The following is a 16081-nucleotide window of genomic DNA, read 5'->3' as shown; positions in this document are numbered from 1 at the left end:
AAACCTGGAGGACATGACCTTCAACAAAATGAGTCAGGCAGAGAAAGACAAACAGCATGATTTCATGCATGTGAGAATGAGATCAACTTTCTCTCTAAACGATTTTATCTCCTAGAACTAGAAAGTTCCCCAGTGGTGAAGAGAGGCGGGGGGTTGGGGAGTCCGGGCAGGAACTGGAAATGGATACAATGGTACACTCAGATGACAGGAATAAATTCAGCTGTTCCACTCCACAGTAGGGTGTCTAGAGTTAACAGTATCCTACCATATTTTCCAAAAAAGGCTGAAAAGAAGGATTCTGCATATTGCAACCACAGAGAACTAATAAATAATAACTACACAAGGTAACAGAGACAGTCAATGCCTTGCTTTCATCATTACACAAGGTATATATGCATGATCAAAATGTCCCACTCTACTCTTTAACTGTATACCTTTACCACAGAGCAAATTGGTTTTAAGGACACAGAAATAAACAATGCTGGAGTTCATGTGACACCAGGAAATGCCCTGCATTTCCAAAGCAATTCTGAGAAATCCAAACTACATTGGATGCATCACATTCTCTGATTTGAAATTTCACTCAAACTCTAGGGACCTGCTTCCACATGGATGAGTGGAAGAGAACCTGAAGTAAACCCACACACCTCATACCACCTGATTTTGGATGAAATACACACTGATAAGTAATGGGGAAAGAACTCCCTTTTCAATAGTCTTGGGGTAAGTGGCGAGCCATATGCAGAACAGTAAGTAACACTAGGCCTCTACTTCTCACCATGTACAAAAGTTCACTCCGATGAATGAAAGATGTAAATGGAAGACCTCAAACTACAAAAATCCTACAAGAGACCGTATATCAGCTTTGACAAAGCATTTATATGCCTAAGACCCCACATGACACTGCAACAACAGCAATAACCGACATGGGGGACCTAATACACTAAAGAGCCACCGCACAACACAAGAAATTACCAACACAGTAGACAGACAACATACAGGATGAGAGAAACTCTTCCCAAACTATGCACCTGACCAAGGTCTAATATCCAGAATCTACCTTAAAGACCTTGCACAAATCAATTAGCAAACCCCCCCAAATAATTAATAGGCAATGGATATAAACACACACTTCTCGAAGGATGATGTACAAGCAACCAACACATGTGAAAATATGCTGAACCTAATTGTCAGAGAAATATAAATCAAAAGCACAATGAGATATCATCTCATACTGGTCAGAATGGCAATTACACAGTTAAAAAAAAAAGGACACTGGCAAGGCAGCAGAGAAAGGGGACACTGGTCCACTTTTGGTGAAAATGCAAAGTAGTTCAGACACCATGGAAAGCACTTCAGAGATTGCTCAAAGAACTTAAACCACAACTACCATCTGATCCAGCAATCCCACCACTAGGATATACACAAAGGAAAATGAATCCTTCTGTCCAAAACACACATGCACACACACGGCCATGGTGGCAGTATTTACAATGGCAAACACGTGAAATCAACCTACCTACCCAACAACAGTGGATCAGAAAAGGAAAATGGGGTACATATACATCGCAAAAAACTAGGCAGCCATAAAAAAAAAAAAAACAAGGAAATCACGTCCTTGGCAGCAACATGAAAAGAGCTGGAGGCCATTATCTAAAGAGAAATAAGGAAAAAACAGAACACCAAATGACACATGTTCTCACTTATAAGGTGGAGCTTATAACATTGAATACACCCTACCATAAAAGTGAAAACAACAGACACTGGTGACTATCGGATGAAAAAGGAAGAAGGGATGAGGTATGGGCTAAAGACCTATCTGGTGGGTACACCCACTGCCTGCATGATAAGGTTGCTTGGACCCCAAGTCTCAGTGTCATACAATATACCAAAAGCAGTAAGTAATCTGCCTTTGTACAATTTAGTCTATAATAAACATAGAAATTATGTTAAAAAATACAAACTTAGAAACTAAAAAAAGAATGAAAAACACAAACTTTTATAATTATCCAAACAATCTTTTATTGGCATAAACTAAGAAAGTGGACAGAATGAGTAAACCAAATACTCGACTCCAATTTACATACAGTGAACACATTTTTCAAAACAACACCAAAAAGACACAATGGGAAAAAGAGAGCCTGTTCGATAGATGATTTTGAGCAAACTGAATATTCACATACAAAACACTGAAATAGGACCATTAAATCATGCAACACAAAAATCAATGCAAAATACATTAAAGACCTAAAACTCAATCCTGAAACCATAAAACTCCTACAGGAAAACACAGGGTGCGCGTGTATTTTAGAAAAGAAATCTATGCACGCAGGCTGCTAAAGTTATTTTAAAAACGTTAAAACAAAGGAAACACTCTTAAGAAAACACCCATAGACAATGTAATGGCTTGGCAGATTCACTGAAAAGCTGGGGACCCGGTTCCACAGAGCAGTGGAACAGATTAGAAGACCCAGATATAAACCCGCACACCTGAAACCATCTGACGCTTGAAAAAAATCAACAAAAATAAGCGATGGAGAAAGGACTCCCTATCAGTAAGTGGTGTTGGGATAAATGGCTAGCCAGATGCAGAAGAAATAACACTGGGCACCTGTGTTTCACCACGTAAGAAAGCAACTCAAAATGAATCAAAGATTGAAACGCAAAACCCGGGGCCAGGGGCAGTGGTTCATGCCTGGAATCCAAGCACTTTGGGAGCCAAAGCGGGCAGATGACTTGAAGTCGGGAGTTCGAGACCAGCCTGGCCGACATGGTGAAACCCTGTCTCTAAATAAAAAAACAAAACTTAGACAGGCACGTGCCTGTATTCCCAGCTACTCAGGAGACAGAGGCAGGAGAATCACTTGAACCCGGAAGGTAGAGGGTGCAGTGAGCCGAGATCGCTCCACTGCATTCCAGCCTGTATGACAGAGCGAGACAAATCCAAGACCTGAAATGAAAAAATCCTGCACGAGAATCTAGCAAATACCCTTCTTGACACAGGCTTTGGCAAAGCATTTACATATCAAGTCCCCAAAAGCAATGGCGACAAAAAAAATTACGATAAGTGGGACCTAATACACAAGAGCTGCTGCACAGTGCAAGAAACTACCAACAGAGCAAACAGACAGCCTATAGAATGAGGGAAAATATTCCCCAACTATGCATCTGAAAAACATCTACTATCCAGGATTTATCATAAAGAGCTTAAACAAATAAAATCAGAAAAAAAAAAACAACTTATAAATAGGCAAGGGACATGAACACACACTTAAAAGGAGGTGTACCAGTAACCAATGAGCATGAAAACATGCTCAATTTCACTGATCATCAGAGAAATGCAAATCAAAAACATACTGAGATACCATCTCACACTGGTCAGAATGGCAATTATGACACACGGTCCACAACAACAGAGGCTGGTGGGGCAGATGAGCAAAGAAATGCAGGTCCACTGTTGGGGGAAATGCAAACTAGTTCAGACCCCCTGGAGAGCAGTGTGGACATTTCTCAAAGAACTTAAAACAGAACTACCACCCCACGCTGCAACCCCACTCCTAAGGATCTACTCAAAGGAAAATCCTTCCATCCAAAACACACATGCACTCGTATGTTCATGGTAGTACTACTCACAATGGTAAAAACATGGAATCAGCCTTGGTGCCCATCAGCAGTGGATCAGATAAAGGAAATGTGGTATATACACACCAGGGAACACTACACAGCCATAAAAAACAAGTCCATGCCCTTACCAGAAACGTGGGCAGAGCCGTTACGAACAAAAGGCAAGAACAGAAAACCATAATTTTCAAAATAGCTGCAAAGGTCAGTTGTGAATATTCTCTCCACAGACAAATCATAACTCTGGAGCTCACAGAGATGCTAGACACTGCAACTTCATTATGGTGATACGTTTACATAGATCAAATTGTCCCCTACAGCCGCTGGTTATACACACATACTCTACGGCAATGAAACTGCTATCCCATTTTGGTAACAGTCATTCTCACCGGAGTGAGATGATATCTGAGTGTGGTTTTGATTGACTTCTCGTGAGGATCAGTAATGTCGATTCAGAATCTTTTACCTGTGCATCCATCTCAGGTCTTCAGGTCCTTCACCCAGGCATACACATCAAATTGAAACAAGTTCACAATAAGTTGGCAAACATCGCTAACCACAAGCAAAATCTAAATTAAAACCACACTTAGATACCATCTCATTTTTTGCAACAAGAAAAAGACAAAAAAACACTCAAAGAAAGGTAAATGCTGGTGTGTGTTTCCAGAGAGAGAGACACTCTTCTCCACAGTTTGTGAGAAGGTAAACTAGTACACACGCTACAGAAACCGCTTGGAGGTTCCTCCAAACCTTAAAAGACTCCAACTACCATTTCAATCAGCAATTCTACTAGGAATACGCTCAAAGCCATTGAAATCAGGACACCAAAGATAGATCTACCCACCCGTGTGGATTCCAGCACTGTTCCCAAGAGCCACTATAAGCAGTCAACCTACCTGCTTATCCCCAGATGAAGGGATAAAGAAGCTGCTCCACATGTACACACTGGGATACTCTTCAGACAGAAAACCACAATGAAATCATATCGTGGGGAACCACACGGTTGCACCTGCAGGACATGATGGTAAATTAAATGAGCGAGGCGGGGAGAGAAACAAACCTTGAGTCATCTCACTCATGCAGAATCTGAGAAACTCTATCTCAAAGACCTGGCGACCACAATGTTGGTTTCCAGAGATTGGGGGAAAAGAGGGGTAATGGGCAGGGTTTGTAAATGGGTACAAAGTTACACATAAATGAGAGGAAGAAAATTCTGTTGTGCTATTCCACAGCAGGGTGACAATGGTTAAGAGTATCAGCACATCACTTTCAAAGCAGCTTGATAGGAGAATACTGAAGGTTCTCACCATAAAGGAATAAACAATGGGAAAAGGTAACAGAGACAGTAAGTACTCTGATTTCCTCATTCCACAATGTATGCATAGACCAAAATGCCCCACTCTACCCTCTCATTGTATTGTTCCTTTACTATGCAACACATTTGTTGAAAGAAATAGAAATGTGCACTGCTAATACTCACATGGGACCATGAAGTGCCCTGAGCTTTGTCCTTAGCAATCCTGAGACATCCAGACTACATCGGATACATCACTCCCTGATTTCAAATTTCAGGGAAAAGCTAGGGACCCGCTTCCACACAGAGCAGTGGAACACAAGAGAGGACCAAGAAGTAAACCCAAACACTGAAAACTATCTGATCTAACACAGAATCCACAAAAGTAAGCAAAGGGAAAAGGACACCCTATTCAATCAACGGTGCTGAAACAAGCGGCTAGCCATGTGCAGAAGAATAACACTGGGCCCCTCCCTCTCACCAGACACAAAGAGGAACTCAAGATGAATGAAAGATTTAAATGTAAACACTCAAACTATTAAAATCTTACAAGAAAACTTGTAAAATATCCTTCTCCACATAGGCTTTGGCAAAGCACTTAGATGGCTAAGTCCTGAAGAGCAATGGTGACAAAAACAAAAATGGACAAGTCAGACCTAATATCTCAAAGAGGTGCTGCACAGCAAAAGAAACTACCAGCACAGTAAACAGACAGAGTACAGAATGGGAGAACATGTTCCCAAACTGTTCATCTGAACAACGTCTAATAGGCAGAATCTACAAGGCCCTTCAACAAGTCAATCAGGGGAATAAACAGAAAAAGAATATCCCATTAATAAATGGGCAAGGGACGTGAACACACACTTCTCAAAAGTTGACAAGCAACCAATAAATAGGAAAACGTGCTCAAACTCACTCATTATCAGAGCGCTGCCAATCAAAAGCATGACGAGATGCCATCCCACACAGGTCACAATAGTGAGGACCATGCAGGCAAAGAACACATGCTGGCGAGGCAGCCGAGGAAAGGAAACGCTGGTATGCTTTTTGTGGGGATGAAAACTATTACAGACACCGTTGAAAGCAGATCAGGGATTTCTCAAATTGCTGAAAACAGAACTACCATCTCATCCAGTAAGCCCATTCCTATGCATCTACCCAAAGGAAAGTTAATCCTTCTATCCAAGAGACACAGGCACTCATATGTTCATGGCAGTGTTATTCACAATGTCAAAGACATGGAATCAACCTAGCCATCAACAGTGGATGAGAGGCCGGCAAATGGCTCACACCTGTAATTTTAGCACTTTGGGAGGCCAAGGCAGGTAGATGGCTTGAGTTCAGAATTCGAGACCAGCCTGAGCAAAAGGATGAAACCCCATCTCTACAATAATACAAAAATTGGCCGGATGTGATGGCGGGCACATGTAGTCCTATCTAATCTGGAGGCTGAGGTGGGAAGATCACCTGAGCCCAGAAGATGGAAACCACAGGCCACTGTCATAAGTGAACTAAGGCCCAAATAGAAAACCAAATGCCACATGTTCTCACTTGTAAGCGGGAGCTAAACTTTGAATGGACTCAAACATAAAGAAGAGAACAACAGACACCTGGAATGACCACTAGACCAATAAAAAAAATAAGGAAGGGGAGCATGTGCTGAACACCCATCCTGTTGGGCCTCTGCTCACTTCCTGTGTTATGGGGTTGCTGGCACCCCAAGACTCAGTGTCATGCAATCAACAGATGTAACTAACTTGATTATGTACCCTTTAAACTATAATAATGAGAGTAGAAAGCATTAAAAGAAAAATCCAAGGTTAGGGTGCTGTGCTTCATGCCTCTAATCCCAGCACTTTGGGAGGCCAAGATGGGCAGATCACAAGGTCAGGAGTTCACGAGCACCCTGGCCAATATGGTGAAATCTCGTCTCTACTAAAAATACAAAAACTAGCCTGGCGTGGTGGCGGGTGCCTGTAATCCCAGCTACTTGGGAGGCTGAGGCAAAAGAATCACTTGAACCCAGGAGGCGCAGGTTGCAGTGAGCCGAGATCGCTCCACTGCACTCCAGCCTGGGCAACAGAGCGAGACTCTGTCTCAAAAAAAAAAAAAAAAAAAAAAAGAAAAGAAAAGAAAAGAAAAATCCAAGGTTAGAAGCAAAGAAAATAATAAGTGAAAAAGCAGTCTGTAGTTATCCAAACAATCCATGACTGTCACAAACACAGAATGAGGACCCAAGTGACAGAATGAGGTAGCCAGATACTCAACCCAATATGTTATGTAGGGAACCCATTTTTCAAAACCCCAAACAGACACAGTGGGAAAGGGAGAGTCTGGTTCAATCAATGATTTTATCTACAGGCAAAACACTGAAATGGGACCCTTACATTTCACAATACACAAAATCAACACAAAATGAATTAAAGACCTAAACTCAATCTTGAAACTGTAAAGGTCCTATAAGAAAACACAGAGTGGGTGTATATTTTAGGAAACCTGTATCTATGCACACAGGCTGCAAAAGGTAAAAAAGCATCGTAACATTAAAAAAAAAAAAAAAAGTGGACGGGTGAGGTGGTTCATGCCTGTAATCCCAGTACTTTGGGAGGCTGAGGCAGGCAGATGACCTGAGGTCAGGAATACGAGACCAGCCTGGCCAACATGGTGAAACCCCATCTCTATTAAAAGTACAAAAATTAGCCAGGCATGGTAGCAGCCGCCTGTAATCCCAGCTACTTGGGAGGCTGAGGCAGGAGAGTCGCTTGAACGTGGGAGGCAGAGGTTGCAGTGAGCTGAGATCGTGCCATTGCACTCCAGCCTAGGGGACAAGAGCGCGACTTCATCTCAAAAAAAAAAAAAAGGCTGGGCACAGTGGGTCATGCCTGCAATCCCAGCACTTTGGGAGGCCGAGGCGGGCAGATCATGAGCACAGGAGATTGAGACTATCCTGGCTAACACAGGGAAACCCTGTCTCTACTAAAAATACAAAAAAAAAAAAAAAAAAAAAAAGAAAAGAAAGTAGGGAAACTACACCCACAGACAATGCAAGTCTTTGCTGTGTGCGTGCGTGTTTGTGTGTGTTTTGTACAAGTGGGGTGTTGAACACAAAAATCACTGCTAACATGTGAAACTATAACCATACGAGACTAGGGACACTTTACAACTTCTACAAGGAAAAGAAAACGATGAAACAAAAAAAAAGGCATCTTAAAGACTGGGAGAAAATTATAAAAAATCCTACCCCTGAAAAAGGTTCTTATCTAACACATAAAATAAACTGACATGACTAAGTGAAAAACAACAACAAATATCCAAGGTCAGAGGATCTAAATAAATCTGAGTGAAAAGAAGGCAGGAAACTGACTCACAGGTGACAGTTTCTCAATATCACTAATCCTCACAAAAATGTGAATGAAAACCATACTCGGTTACCATCTAATTCCACCTAGAATGAGTATTATAAAAAACAAAAGTCAAAACTGTTGAAGGCAATGGTCAGTGTAGACTTGCAGAAAAAAAAATCTTCTACACCCTTTGTGGAAATGAAAATTTCTATACACACTACAAGAAACTTTTGGAAGCTTCTTAAAAAATAAAAGGTAGGCCAGGTGAGGTGGCTTACACCTGTAATCCCAGCACTTTGGGGGGCCACCACGGGCGGATCACCAGGTCAGGAGTTCGAGACCATCCTGGCTCACACAATGAAACCCCGTCTCTACTAAAAATACAAAAAATTAGCCAGGCATGGTGGCGGGCACCTGTAGTCCCAGCTACTTGGGAGGCTGAGGCAGGAAAATGGTGTGAACGTGAGAGGTGGAGCTTGCAGTGAGCCAAGATCATGCCACTGCACTCCAGCCTGGGTGACAGAGCAAGACTCCATCTCAAAAAAGAAAAAAAGTAAAAGGTAAACGTACAACTGCCACTCCAACTAACAATCCCACCACTGGGTACACGTTTAAAGAAAGCGATATCCCTGTGTTGAAGAGGTATCTGCCTTCCCACGTGTCCTGAAGCATGAAGCACTAGTCACAATAGCCAAGATGTGGAATCAAGCTGTCTATCCACAGATGAAGGGATAAAGGTTGAACCGCAGTATATATACACGATGGAACACACTTCAGCTGTAACACTTGGGGAAATCATGTCATCTGCAACCACATGGAGAAACCTAGAACACAATTAGGCAAAATGAAATGAGTCTGCTAGGGAGACCCACGCTGCATGACATCAGGCATATGGAATCCAAAAAACATTGTCTCCTAGAAGCAGAACTTCCAGTAGGGGTTACTAGAGGCTGGGGAGAGCAGGGAGCCTGGGCAGGGATGGGTAACGGGTACAGAGTAACGCTCAGATACGAGGAATCCATTCTGGTGTTGTATTGCACAGCAGGGTGACTAGGTGGCTAGGGTCCATAGAATCTAGGAGCTCCACTCATCCAAAGACTACAGTAGTGGCATAAAAATGAATCCATTAACCTAGGGACATAAGACAACCTAAACACACACCTCTATGCAGTCAACATATTTTTTTCAAAGGAACGCCTAGAAGATGCAATGAGGCCGGGTGCTGTGGCTCATACCTGTACTCCCAGCATTTTCAGAGGCCGAGTCGGGTGGATCACTTCAAGTCAGGAGTTTCAGACCAGCTTGGCCAAAATGCTGAAATCCCATCTCTAGTAAAAATAAAAAAAAAAATTAGTCAAATATGGTGGCATACACCCAGCTACTTGGGAAGATGAGGCAGGAGAATCGCTCGAAGCAAGGAGGCAGATATTGCAGAGAGCTGAGATCCCACCACTGAACTCCAGTCTGGGAGATGGCATGAGTGAGACTCTGTCCCGAAGGAAAAAAAAAAAAAAAAGATGAGATGAGGGGTCAAGAGTCTGTTCAATTGAGAAGTCTGAAATGACTGGATAGCCACATAAACAAGAATGAAATAAGACCTTTATGTTATACAATACACAAATATAAACTCAAAATACATTAAACCCTACACACAAGACCCAAAAGCATAAAATTGCTACAGGAAAACACAGAGTGAGCTTAAGTTTTGGAAAACCTGAATCTAAGCTGGCAGCTTATAAAAGAAAACAATAGAAAAAAATAAAAACAGAAAAAAAACCATTTCCAATAATAGAAGTCAAAAATTCTAGTTTTTGTTATTGACCTTACCTTACAAAAATAATCACTGCTGACTGGGGACGGTGGCTTATGCCTGTAATTCCAGTACCTAGGGAGGCCGAGGTGGGCAGATCACTTGAGGTCAGGAACATGGTGAAACTGTGTCTCTACTAAAAATACAAAAATTCGCCAGGAGTGGTGGTGCACACCTGTAGTCCCAGCTACTCAGGAGGCTGAGACAAAAGAATTGCTCGAACCCAGTAGGTGGAGGTTGCAGTGAGCCAAGGTTGTGCCACTCCACTCCAGACTGGGCAACAGAGCAAGACTCCCAAAAGAAAAGGAAAAATAAAAAAAAAATTAACACCAACTAAAATAATAATCAAGAAATAAAGACACAAAAAACCTGAAAAAATTCTGCCAGTAAACAATGTACCAACCAACACTCAGAAGGCATTCTTCAAACAGAAAGGATATTATGATAAACCCTGTATCTAAAACAGGTTATCTGACATTTGGAAGAAACTAACACCCCACTGAGGAGCAAAACACCCAAAACCAAGTAACCCAGCCAAAACTGGGCAACAAACCTGAACAGACATTACTGAAGAGACAATATGCAATTCACTAACAGGTTAAAAAAAAAAAAAAAGGTGGTTCTCAACATTGCTAATCATCTCTAAACTGTAAATGAAAATCACACTCAGATACAAACTCACTCTAATTCAAACAAAAAAAAGAAACCAATTATTTCAAACAAATACCCTGGGGGGAGCTATATACATAGATACTCTTATATACTGTTGGGAGAAATCACTGTTGTCATAGGCACTATGAAAATCTCTTGGAGCTTTCCAATCCCAAAGTTAACTACCATTTCATCTGGCAATTCCAACAGTGGGTATATACTTACGGACACTGAAATCACTATATGGAAGCCATAGCCGCCTTCCCAGGTTGAGCGAAGCACTACTCACAATAGCCAAGGTATGCAATTAACCTACCTGTCCATCAATTAACGAAGAGATGAAGTAATATCGGCATACAGACACAATGAAATATGCCCCATGAACAAAAACTGATGACATAACGTCCTTTGCGGCAACATGGATGGACCTGGAAGACATTATGTCCAATGGAATCAGCCAGGCAGAGAAAGACAAACACTGCATCATCTCACCCAAGTGGAAGCTAAAAAAGAATTATCTAAGTGAAACAAAGGTACAGTGGTGGTTATCAGAGGCTGGGGGGAGGAGAGGGCACGGGCAGGCACTGGTGATGGGTACAAAGTGGCACTTCCAGGGCAGGAACTAATGCTGGTGATCTACTCCACAGGAGGGTGACTACAAGTAACAATATGGTAGCCTCTTTTTCAATAGACCTATAAAGGAGGAGAACACTGAAGGTTCACACCACAAACGAAAACTAGACATGGGAATAGACAAGCAAAACATGCAGATCTCATCATTCCTCAAGGATATACATGTAGGAAAACATCGCACTGTACTCCCTAATTTTGGACATGTATTACAAACTTAATTTTAAAACTATAAATGAACAATGCTAAAATTCATAGAACCATGGAAGACCCTGAAAATCCAAAGCGATTCCCAGAAATAGAAACTCACTTGAAGGCTTCACCCTCCTCGATGTCAAATTACACTGAAAAGCTATATTTATTCAAGCTCAAGAAACTGCCATAAAAAGAGAAACATACACCATTGGACAGTATTAGGCAGCCAAGAGACAAAAATGCATGTACTTATAGTCAACAGATTTCTAAAAAGAACCCCAAACAAAATGGGAAACGACTGCTTCATTCTGTAAATGGCTTTGAGGAAATGGGAACCCCACACACAAAACAATGAAATAAAACCTTGTTTTCCATGACACACAAAAATCCATTCAAATCACTTCCACCTACAAACACAAGACTTTCAAGCTTAAAACTTCTATGAGAAAACCGAGGGTGAGCATTCGCTTAGTGAAACCTGAATCTATGATCACAGGTGGCTAAGAGAAAAGAAGATCAAGAAAACCAGACAAATATACTCACTGCCAAGGGAATGAAACAGAAATTAGTATTTCTCTTGAGTAAACATAAACCCACTGCCAACAAAAGAAACACGTATGGGAACACATACAAAAATGAAGAGCTTCTTCACTGGAATAAAAAGAAAAAAAAAAGTGAAACAGCAGGCATCGTACACACTGGAAGAAACTGGTAAGTAATCACGTATCAAAGGGAGGTTTCTATTGAACATTTACCAGAAATTAACACTACTATCAATGAAAACACACCCAACCAATGAAAACTGGGCAAGGAACCTGAGTAACACAACAAAAACTAGGCAGGAAACCTGGGTAGTCATGTGGCATAAGTACACATGAAATGGGTTACCAGGTACAAGAGCCGGGCGCAGGGGCTCACGCCTGGATTCCAAGCACATTGAGAGGCTGAATAAGGCAGATCACCTGAGGTCAGGGATTCGAGACCAGCCTGGCCAACATGGTGAAACCCCGTCTCTACTAAAAATACAAAAATTACACGGGTATGGGGCGCACACCTCTACTCCCAGCTACTCAGGAGGCTGAGCAGGGAGAATCGCTTGAACACAGGAGACGGAGGTTGCAGTGAGCTGAGATGGCACCATTGCACTCCAGCCTGAGCAACAAGAGAGAAACTCCATCTCCACAAAACAAAAACAAAAAAACAGGTAAAAGAAGGGGTTTCTCAACATCACTGTTTGGGATCAACTCATTTCAAACCTATAAATGAAAACCACACTCAGGCACCATCTCAATCTAACTGATATGAATATTGCCAAAAAGAAAGACTGTGTTTGAAATAAGGCAAAGGCTGGTGAGAAGGCAAAGAAAGGGATAATCTTACACACTACTAGGTGGAATTTTAATTAGGAGGCGCTCTAGGAAAAACAGTGGAAGGTCCCTGAACAAATTAAACATGCGCCTAACATGTAATGTCATCATCCCACCCATGGCTATCCATGGAGAGCAAATGAAATTAGTATGCTGGAGACAAAGCTTCCTTCCCCTCTTTCTTGACACACTACTGACAATAGCCAAAAGATGAAATCAACCTACCTGTCCCTCCACAGATGAAGGGATGAAGAATCTCCAGGACACAGGCACAATGGAATACTTTTCAGCCATCAAAATTCAGGGCATTTTATCATTTCCCGCAACATGCCCGCACCTGCAAGATATTATGTTCAGTCAAATCAGAAAGGCAGAGAAAAGAGAAAGATCAACCCTGCATGCTCTCACTCATGTGGGAGCTGAAAAGTTTTACTCACTGAAGGTGAAAATACAGTAGTGGTCACCACAGGCTGGGTAGAAAACAGGACATGGGCAAGGATTGGCAATAAGTATGCAGAGAGTTAAAGGAGAGTTATTCTGGTATTCTACTCCACAGCAGGAAGAATGTGCGTAACTATATGGTTGTGTCTTTCTCAAAATAGCTACCAAGGAGGATACTGATGTTCACATCTCCAAGATATAAGACCTATACATGGTCGCCAGGCGCGGTGCCTCAAGCCTGTAATCCCAGCACTTTGGGAGGCTGAGGCAGGTGGATCACCTGAGGTCAGGAGTTCGAGACCAGCCTGGCCAACATGGTGAAACACTGTCTCTGCTAAAAATACAAAAAAATTAGCCAGGCATGGTGGCAGGCACCTGTAATCCCAGCTACTCGGGAGGCTGAAGCAGGAGAATCACTTAAACCCGGGAGGTAGAGGATGCAGTGAGCCGAGATCACACCATTGCACTCTACCTTGGGCAACAAGCGCAAAACTACATCTAAAAAAAAAAAAAAAAAAAAGACCTGTACATGGTCACAGGCACAAGAAACTCCTTGATTCTATCCTTATGCAAGGTATACAAGTTTCACAATGTCCCACTTCACTGCTATTTCTGGACATGTGGTATGAACCACACATTTTACAAAATGTTAACTATACACAGCTAAAAATTCACATGGAACCACCAAAGACCCTGAATATGCAAAGCAATAATATGAAATACAAACTAGATTGGAGGCCTCATGCTCTTCATCTTCAAATTACAGGTAAAAGCTCTACTTATCCAAAGACTACGACGGTGGCATAAAAAGAATCCATGCACCTGTGGACATTAACAGCACCTAAACGCACGCCTGTATGCAGCCAACACATTTTTCTCAAAAGAACGTCTAGAAGATGCCATGAGGCCGGGTGCTGTGGCTCACAAATTAAAACCTAAACACATGACCCAAAAGCATAAAATGGCCACAGGAAAACACAGAATGAGCTTAGGTTTCAAAAAACTGGAATCAATGTTAAATTGTGAGAAAAACAAAAGAAGGACAACACTTCCAACAATAGAAGTCAAAAATTCTTGTTTTTATTATTGACTGTATCTTACAAGAATAATCACTGTGAACTAAAATAATAACCAACCAGTAAAAAAAAAAACCTGAAGAAATACTGCACAGTAAAGAAAACAATACACCAACCAACACTCAGAAGGCATTCTTCAGATAGAAAGGACAGTATAAGGAATCATCTATCTGAAAGGGGTCATCTGACATTCGGAAGAAACTAACATGCCACTGAGGAGCAACACAAACAAAACCAAGTAACCCAGCCAAAACTGGGCAACAAACCTGGACATTACTGAAAAGACAATGCACAATTCACTAACATATAAAAAAGGCGGTTCTCAACATTACTAGTCATCTCTAAACTGTAGCTGAAAATCACGCTCAGGTACGGACTCACTCTAATTTGAAAAAAAGAAGCGAATTATTTCAAACAGATTCCCCGGAGGAAGTTGCATACACTGATACTCTCGTTGGGAGATACTCTGTTGGGAGAAATCACACTGTTACTACAGGCACTACGAAAACCTCTTGGAGCTTCCCAAACAAACAAAAAGAAAACTACCATTTCATCTGGCAATTCCAGCAGTGGGTATATACTTACGGACGATGAAATCACTGCATGGAAGACATAGCTGCCTTTCCAGGTTGACCGAAGCACTATACACAATTCCCAAGGTATGCAATCAACCTACCTGTCCATCAACTGATGAAAGGATGAAGGAACTTTGGCATACAGATGCAACAAAATACATCCCATCAACAAACATCGATGACATAATGTCCTTTGTGGCAACATGGATAAACCTGGAAGACATTATATTCAGTGGAGTCAGCCAGGCAGAGAAACACAAACACTGCATCATCTCACCCATGAGGAGACTAAAAAAGAATTATCTAATTGAAAGTGAAAGTACAGTAGTGGTTATCAGATGCTGGGGGGAGGAGAGGACATGGGCTGGCACTGGTAATGGGTACCAAGTTGCACTTCCAAGGGAGGAATTAATGCTGGTGATCTACTCCACAGGAGGGTGACTACAAGTAACGATATCATAGGCTGTCTTTCAATAGAGCTAGAAAGGAGCGGAACACCACAAACAAATAAAAACTAGACATGGGAATAGATACGCAAAACACCCTGACTTCATCATTCCTCAAAGAATGCAAGTAAAAAAAATCCCACTGGACCCCCTAATTTTGGACATGTATGACAAACCCAATTTTAAAACTATAAATGAACAATGGCAAAATTCACAGAGAACCATGGAAGACCCTGAAAATCCAAAGCACTTCCCAGAAATAGAAACTCACTTGAATGCCTCACGCTCCCCGATGTCAAACGACATCAAAAAGCTATACTTACTGAGGCAGCAAGGAACTGGCATAAAAATAAGAAACATATGCCATTGGACAATATCAGGCAGCCAACAGACAAACCTGAATATACTTACAGTCAACAAATTGCTCAAAAGGCTGGGCACGGTGGCTCACATCTGTAATCCCAACATTTTGGGAGGCCACAGCAAGTGGACCACTTCAGGTCAGGAGTTTGAGACCCGTCTGGCCAACATGGTGAAACCCCGCCTCTAATAAAATGAAAATACAAAAATTAGCCAGCATGGTGGCGTGTGCCTGTAATCCCAGCTACTCAGGGGCTGAGGTGGGAGAATC

General features: G+C 41.8%; 1 protein-coding gene across 2 annotated transcripts in view; it reads right to left on the bottom strand.

Moving 5' to 3' along the window:
- Nucleotides 1-16081, bottom strand: part of LOC117978458 (uncharacterized) — a 57563-nt gene that overhangs the window by 35501 nt on the left and 5981 nt on the right. For both annotated transcript variants that reach the window (XM_063603080.1, XM_063603081.1), the window contains exons 2-7: nt 15862-15996; nt 15106-15217; nt 13138-13249; nt 11037-11148; nt 9495-9587; nt 4518-4630 (exon numbers count right to left, since the gene is read on the bottom strand). In XM_063603080.1, the coding sequence (XP_063459150.1) occupies nt 4518-4559 (42 nt within the window). In that variant the 5' untranslated portion in view covers nt 4560-4630; nt 9495-9587; nt 11037-11148; ... (1 more) ...; nt 15106-15217; nt 15862-15996. The remainder of the gene's footprint in view (nt 1-4517; nt 4631-9494; nt 9588-11036; nt 11149-13137; nt 13250-15105; nt 15218-15861; nt 15997-16081) is intronic.

This window comes from Pan paniscus, chromosome 23, assembly GCF_029289425.2.
Source record: "Pan paniscus chromosome 23, NHGRI_mPanPan1-v2.0_pri, whole genome shotgun sequence".
Lineage (NCBI taxonomy): Eukaryota > Metazoa > Chordata > Mammalia > Primates > Hominidae > Pan > Pan paniscus.
Note: the sequence above shows the minus strand (reverse complement) of the source record. Positions and strands in the feature narration are given on the sequence as shown.